The sequence below is a fragment of the Gossypium arboreum genome, chromosome 10 (assembly GCF_025698485.1).
Source record: "Gossypium arboreum isolate Shixiya-1 chromosome 10, ASM2569848v2, whole genome shotgun sequence".
NCBI lineage: Eukaryota > Viridiplantae > Streptophyta > Magnoliopsida > Malvales > Malvaceae > Gossypium > Gossypium arboreum.
In genome coordinates, this window is record NC_069079.1 from 111,922,610 (window position 1) to 111,930,159 (window position 7,550).

Sequence of the window (7,550 nt, forward strand, 5' to 3'; positions counted from 1 at the left end):
CCTGATGGTTGTAAGATCACTTAATCCAAGTAAAGACCCTTTCCGTCCTCGGGAAGTTAGTGAAGATTTTCTTGGTCCTGAAGTGTCATACCTCAGTGCAATTGGGGTATTAATGTATCTTCCTAGCCATACCCGACCTGATATATCTTTTTCTGTAAATTTGCTAGCAAGATTTAGCTCATGCCCAACTCGGAGACATTGGACTGGAGTAAAACAGATATTTCGTTATCTCTAAGGCACAAAGAATATGGGTCTATTTTTCCCTAATAAATCAAAGACAGAGTTGATTGGTTTTGCAGATGCAGGATTTATGTCAGATCCTCATAATGGAAAATCACAAACTGGATATGTTTTTACATATGGAGGTACTGCAATCTCTTGGCGCTCAATGAAGTAAACAATTGCAGCAACCTCGTCTAATCATGCAGAAAATTTAGCAATCCATGAAGCAAGTCGTGAATGTGTATAGCTAAGATCTATGATCCAGCATATAAGGAATAATTGTGGTTTATCATCTAGAAAGGAAGCTACAACTGTCTTGTTTGAAGACAACACAACATGCATTGATCAGCTCGATAGTGGATACATCAAAGGTGACAGAACAAAACACATTGCACCAAAATTCTTCTTCACTCATGACCTCCAGAAGATTAAGGAGATAAAAGTTAAGCAGATCAGTTCAAGTGAGAATTTAGCAGATTTATTCACTAAAGGGCTTCCTACATCAATGTTTCAGAAGCTTGTTTACTACATTGGAATGCGTCACCTTCGAGATCTCAAGTCGTGTAGCCATTAGGGGGAATTAATACGCGCTGTACTCTTTTTCCCTTAACCTTGGTTTTATCCCACTGGGTTTTCCAGGTAAGGTTTTTAATGAGACAGCATATCAAGCGTATAATTATGTACTCTTTTTTCTTCACTAAGTTTTTGTCCTACTGGGTTTTTCTTAGTAAGGTTTTAACGAGGCATAATTAGATAATGAACATCAAAGGGGGAGTGTTATGAAATATTTATGTGGATGTCATTATCAACTCCATAAGTTATAAAACTCTTCTTATACCCTATAAGTTATGAGACTTTTCCTATACCCCATTAATATGGGAGATAAAAGGTCATGACCCTTTACATGCCCTATAATAATTAGATAGTTACTTTTAACCCCTATATATATAGGGCTCATGTACTCATGAAAAATATATAAAAAGAAGATACACTCTCTCTTCTATATTCTCTCTACACTCTTTCTTCTATCACATTTTAGTTTATTCTTTCTTTATTATTTCACAACAAAATCAAATTTATTTATGAAATAAAATTATTTTTATATATTATTACTTGACAAGCAAGATTTTTAAAATTAATCGATGATCAAATTAATCATATAATTAATTCGTTGATTCAATTAATTTAATAAATTTATTTAATTTAATTAAATAAATAATTTAAATTAATAAAATAAATATATTTAAAAATCTAATTCATCCACCCGATTTAATTGACTTTTAGCTTACTTTTATTAATAATTTAATACCTTTCTCTAAACTGATATTTTTGATTGAAACCACCTTTGCCGTAATCCATTTTCCAAGACAAGCAGCTAAATAATTTGTGTTTTTAAAGAACAAACGAGTATTGATGGTCACATGATAAACTAATACAATATTTATACGGTTAAATTTTCCCTTTAGTCCCTCTACTTTATAAAAGTTGTGGGTTTAGTTTATGTATTTTAATTTGGTTATTTTTAGTTTCTGTACTTTTTGAATTTTAAAATTTCAATTTCACCAAACTTAAGCTATAAAGTTATTAAGTTAAGTTTTGTTATTTCTAAAATCTGATATGGTAAGCATATTATCATATGTGTAATATCATGTCAACCTGTTAGTTCCGCATATTACTTACTAAAGTTCCATGTAATGGATTACCAACTATCATTTGCGTCAAGTTTGGAATTTCAAAATTTGAAAAGTACAAGGGATTAGAATGATCTAATTGAAGAATATGGACTAAATCTACAACTGTATGCATGGTACATGACTAGTAATTGAATGTAACCAAACAAATTTAATTGCAATTGATTGGGCCAGGACTAAAAGAGACTAAAATTGATCAATGTGAAAAGTACAATGACTAAAATTGATCAAATTCAAGTACAAAGACTAAATACATAATTTTCACAAAGTACAGGGGCTGATAGCAAACTTTAACCTATTTATATTCTATCATACTAATGAATTTTTTAATATTTTGGGTAAACTACACAGTTGGTCACTTAAATTTCAAAAGTTCTCATTTTGGGCACTAAAAAATAAAAAATTTCATTTTAGGCATTTCTGTTAATAACCATTTCCATTTTAGGCACTGTAGTTAAAAATTATTTTTATGTTGGTCACTCATCGTTAATTCAATGTTGTTGTACATTCCTTTTAGCTATCCAACTTTATTAAATTTTCATTTTGCTCACTTATTTTATCTTTTTACTTTTTCTAGAATTAATTTTAGTTTTTTGGTAAAAGGAAAAACGTGAGTGTATAGGGAAAAACTTAGGGTTTTGCATGAAAAAATCAATTATCTTTTAATTTCTTTTATTTTTTTCTTTTATAAAATTACTTTTAGTTTTTTCCTAATAAAAAGTAAAACTTAAAATTTTACAGGGAATCAATTGAGATTTATAAAAAATGTTGGGTCTTTGTACAAAAATTATTTTATCTTTTTAATTTTCTTTAATTTTTCCATTTTCTAGAATTAATTTTAAACTTTTTCCCAGTAAAGGGAAAAATTTTGGGGCTTTACTTGGAATTACTTAAAATTTGTTTCCTGTAAATATCCCTCTTTTAAATTCTTTTTTTTCTTTTAAAATTAATTTTAATTTTTCCAGTAGAAAAACTTGGATTTTTCCAGTGAATTACTAAGATTTTGACAGAAAAAACTCGAGTTTTTACAATGAATTGAATTAAAAGGAAAGACTTAGGTTTTTCCTCTGCAGTTAAATAACTTAATTTCATATAAAAATTTAAATTTTTTTAAAGAATAAAGTAATTTTAAAAAAGAAATGAGTGATTAAAATAAAAAATTATTACAATTGGGTGACTAAAATAAGCGTACAATAACATTAAATAAACAATGGATAAAGCTATCCTTGGGCCGAGGCCTAGTTATAAAAAAATTCATGTCTAGGTTTGTTTTCGGATCGCTCAACCCACTCAAAAAACTTGTTTCACTATTCCAAAATTAATCAAATGTTAAAATATATTTTAAATAGATATTTTATATATTTTTATAATTAAATTTAAATTTTAAAAAATATTTTTATTATATAAATTGAATTCGAGTTGACCCAAGGTACAAATATTATTATCTAACCCCGGTTTAATCCAACCTTCACCAAATCTACCGACATATAACCAAAATAAGAATAACTTTAATATTAATACCTGCAATGAAAATGGATTTTAACTATTGTGCCTAGAATGAGTAATAATGGCCATAAGAACTCATTTGGTTGGTCATATTTATTTCATCACTAACCTACATGATTTTTAGAAGTTTTAAACATTTTTTAAACTTATAATTATTGTATTTTAAATTTTTTAAAAATATAGATAAATCGCTGTTAAAATTGCAATGATCTAATTAACTTTTCAATCTAAAATTAAAATGAAAAAACAGATGAAATGTTTTTTTTTTTTTGATAAAATGACAACCTATTAACAAACAACTCCAGTTTGTCAAGAATACCTCGCTGGGAAGAGTGAAGGCGCTCAAAAAATAATACAAATTCACAGCATAAGACAAAGAAATAATGGAATCATATGTTCAATTATTCAGGCTTAGAACCTTATGGCTCCCCCAAAATTGAGCCATTGAGTTAAGGTCAGTCAATGAATGATGCAGCAAACAAGTATATTACATGAATGATGGCTGTTGGTACTTAAAAATTATTAGTCAGTCACCTCCATGTCTCATCCAGCACTTGACTACCCTTCCATCCAAACTTTTTATTATTTCCCATCCCATCCTACCTACCCAAAGTAATTAATGAACCGTCATTACGATCTAGGACCAAGGCGTGAACACTTCCTTCGACCATTTTTGCTAAGCCCGCAAACACACGTCTCCAGAAGCTCGTAGTCCTCCTCCCAGAATAACAGGGATGCCTTCTCCGGATTTTGCAATAGCATCTTTGAGGTAAGGAAACCGGCAACTGTCCATGTCTGGTAGAGCCGGGATTGTTTGCCTATGAACCTTCCACTTCTTGTGTCATAGTATTCAGGCCACTGATCCACTGCTAGCCTTTCCTCTGCCAAAGCAACTGCTCTTTGTGCCAATTCTGGCTTCCCCATTTTTATACATGCCAATGTGAACTGAAATAGTGCAGAGCAATTCATTATTACGTGACTAAGGTATACGGATACGTCACAGTCACAGGCATTACAATTCGGAACACACATAATTCAATCAACTATGATTTTTACCTGCCACAGTAGTGTTGGCCACGATCCACCATTGTGATACGACCATGGGCTGCAAACAAAGACGCAAGTCAATATCTGGATTATTGTATTCACCAATTTGCTATGTTTATGGAAAAGTAACGAAAAGAGCCTCACGTATTCTTTGGGTCACTTCCAGTGATGATCCGCCATTCGTCAGACTCCAGTGCGGGGTAAATAATCTTAAGAGGCATGTTAGCCACAAGATCATCCCATTTTGCCTCGATCAAATCCAGAACATCCTTGTTCTGTTTTGGGGTTCCCAAAGAAGAAACAATGGCCCAAAGATTTCCAAGTGTGAAAAACCTAAAATCCATGTGAGCAGGCTGTAAATTGCCAATAAAGTAGCCACCTTCATCAGGAATCCAATCTACTAGCCATGAAGGAATCTGATCTGGATAGATATTGAACTTGTTGATGGCATCTGTTGAATATTCCTCTGTGTTGTAACGATATATCTCGTTGATTTTCTTCATATCAACCCAGTAATACTCTCTGATATGAAATGAGAGTGCACTGAGCCGGTTGTTTACGGCAGCTACCAAATTCTTGGTTGCATCATTCACGGTGAGCATCTCCCGAGAGCAACGCAGAGCGGAATAGAATAAGGCCTGCAAGATCAGGGTTCTTAGGTTTTAAACAAATATATGAGTGAAATGTTTAATATATATGTAACAAAAAGTTATTCAGCTTACTTGTATTTCGAGAGGGTGGCCATGAATACCCATTCGTCTATCAATCATACAGGAGCCATCAGTGACCAACAGTGAAGGAAACATATCGAACCCGTCAGTTAAACACAGATTTAGGATCAGTCTTATGCCTGTTTGTACATCCACCCTATCTTGTAATGAGTAGTCACCAGTGATCTTCCCATAAGCTCTCAACAAGATAATCCACCACAACCCTGTGATTTTAACACCAAAATCAGAGAATTAATACCATCTCAACAGTGACAATAATATGATAGACAACTAACACCGGCAATAAAATATGTTGACAGTATTCAATATTAAAGAAGTAATCATCAAGAAATGCTTCGTTGACTAAAAGTCACTGTCCTACCAGAATCAACAGGGGCAACACGACCAATGGCTGATTCACCAAAATCAGGATCTAAAACCTCTTCAAATGCTTCAGGGCTTCCATCACGAGGGACTGTTCGAACTTTGAAACTTGCTGGCATCAATCCTTGCCCAGGGCTATAGCAGTCCACAGTCTTCTCCCAACTCTGAAACCACCAGAAACATCATCAACAAACAACCAATGCCTAAAAAATACACGGGAGTCCAACAATATACCATCCTAATAACCAGAAGCTAATAGACCAGTTAAAGTCATGAGGCTCCTTCAATGTTATCTGAAGACAAGATCCCCTGTTTCTCTAAGAAATGCAAAAAATGTAAATTTATGTTCTACGGCATCATCGCAACATCCAAATAATAATTCATGTTCTTCTAAGGACTAAATGTAGCATATTATTGATAATACATCTTTTTAGTTTCTACAAATTCTGAAATCAGTTGTACCATCAAAGACTTCCACTGATAAAAAAGCACACTAATTTTCCAATTAAAATGTAAAAGCAATGTTAGGTATAAAGATCATAAGTACCTGTAACTGCAATGTGTGAAGAAGAAAATTCTTCACAATCTCTGCCTCCCCATTTAGCAGAAAGGCAAGCGCTGAAGGTACAAAGTCACAGATAAATATCTGATCATAGTTCAACGGCTGCTTGTCAGCTGGATCATTAGCAGCTATGGTCCCCACTGGATTTCCGCAATAGCTCACCACAGCACCACGTAGTATGTTCCATGCCTCTTTCTCAATCTCAGACACCTCTCTCTCAATCCTAGGTTCGGTCAGATTCGAACCCTCTACATTATTTGTATTTACATCTGACTCACTAACATTTATTCCAGTGTTATCCTCTTTAACTAATCCATCACCCGTCTCAATCCTCTCAATCACCAAAGGCTTCACATTCAACCCACCTTGAATGTAAATCCTCTCGAAATTCTTCTCATTAAGGTGATGTTCAACAGATGTCGAGTGGTTCCTAAAATCCGACGCTACTCTGGGAATTACTAAAACACCCCTTGATCTACCTTTATCAACACGGAAACTATCACTAAATACCCTAGACTGACCCCAGCTTGAATCGGACACACTAAAAGCCCTCCAATTTGGATCAGCAACACACTTATAACCTACGATCTGCGACTTATTATGCTTACATGAGTGCAACCTACGGCGATCAACCGCCTTAGAAAGTGATTTCGACAAATTACGGATACCGGAACGGCTCATTTTTGGGGGAGAAAACCCAAAAATAGAAGAGCTTCTATAACTTACTAGGAATATACAACAAGGTTTCATGCTGGATATTCCAATACAAGTGCTAGACTTCATAACTAATCCTTTTTCCCCTTTTTACTAAATTCAAGAATCAAATTTTTATACTCTATGGCAAGATGTATATACAAAACCTCTGTTAATCTTAAAAAATAAACAGAGAAATAAAAAAAATTGGGAATATAATTTAATAATAAACTACAAAGAAAAGAAAGCTAAAAATGGAAATTAAATCTAGAAGCGAATACTTACAATTGAACGTTTGATTATAGAATTGAGAGAGGGATTTGTCTTAAAGATTCAAAGATTTGGAGATTTTTGAAACTAAACGCATTGCTTGGTATTTATAGGCAAAAGGAAAAGGGGGGAAAAGGTAGGTGGTTGTAATTACTGTTTGGCCCCTGCACGTGAAAGACTTCAGGTTTTGGTGGTGTGCATTTACCATAAAGCCCTTGAAAGGATTAGATTTGTTTTTAACTATTAATTATTTATTAAAACACATCATCATCATTGTTTGAAATTTCTTTTACGTGAAAAATATGTAGAAATTTTGAGACTTATCTGTCTGAGGATGACCGTAGTGGATCGGACAAGAGAAGAGGAATCTTTCGTACAACAATTTCTGTAAATGATCAACGTGTTGAAAAAAAACATATTTCTTCTACATTTTGTTACAAGAATTGCATATTCTATTCATATTTG

The 7,550-nt window shown here is 33.3% G+C and overlaps 1 protein-coding gene across 1 annotated transcript; it reads right to left on the reverse strand.

Annotated features, from left to right (window-relative positions):
* Positions 1-3,800: 3,800 nt before the first annotated feature.
* Positions 3,801-7,189, reverse strand: LOC108489587 (alkaline/neutral invertase C, mitochondrial). Its single transcript, XM_017794238.2, has 6 exons — positions 6,108-7,189; positions 5,559-5,724; positions 5,189-5,400; positions 4,611-5,104; positions 4,476-4,524; positions 3,801-4,364 (listed from the first exon to the last, which is right to left on the reverse strand). Exons 1-6 carry the CDS (start codon positions 6,903-6,905, stop codon positions 4,050-4,052), a joined length of 2,034 nt encoding a protein of 677 aa, XP_017649727.1. The 5' UTR covers positions 6,906-7,189; the 3' UTR covers positions 3,801-4,049.
* Positions 7,190-7,550: the final 361 nt, after the last annotated feature.

What these genes read in the sequence shown, in the direction of transcription:
- LOC108489587 (XM_017794238.2), bottom strand. Translation starts at nt 6,905, where the DNA reads ATGAAGTCTAGCACTTGTATTGGAATATCCAGCATGAAACCTTGTTGT. An exon ending in GGAAGTGACCCAAAGAATAC is followed by an intron (nt 4,525 to 4,610) that starts GTGAGGCTCTTT and finishes CTTTGTTTGCAG; the next exon opens with CCCATGGTCGTATCACAATG. An exon ending in GGCCAACACTACTGTGGCAG is followed by an intron (nt 4,365 to 4,475) that starts GTAAAAATCATA and finishes GCACTATTTCAG; the next exon opens with TTCACATTGGCATGTATAAA.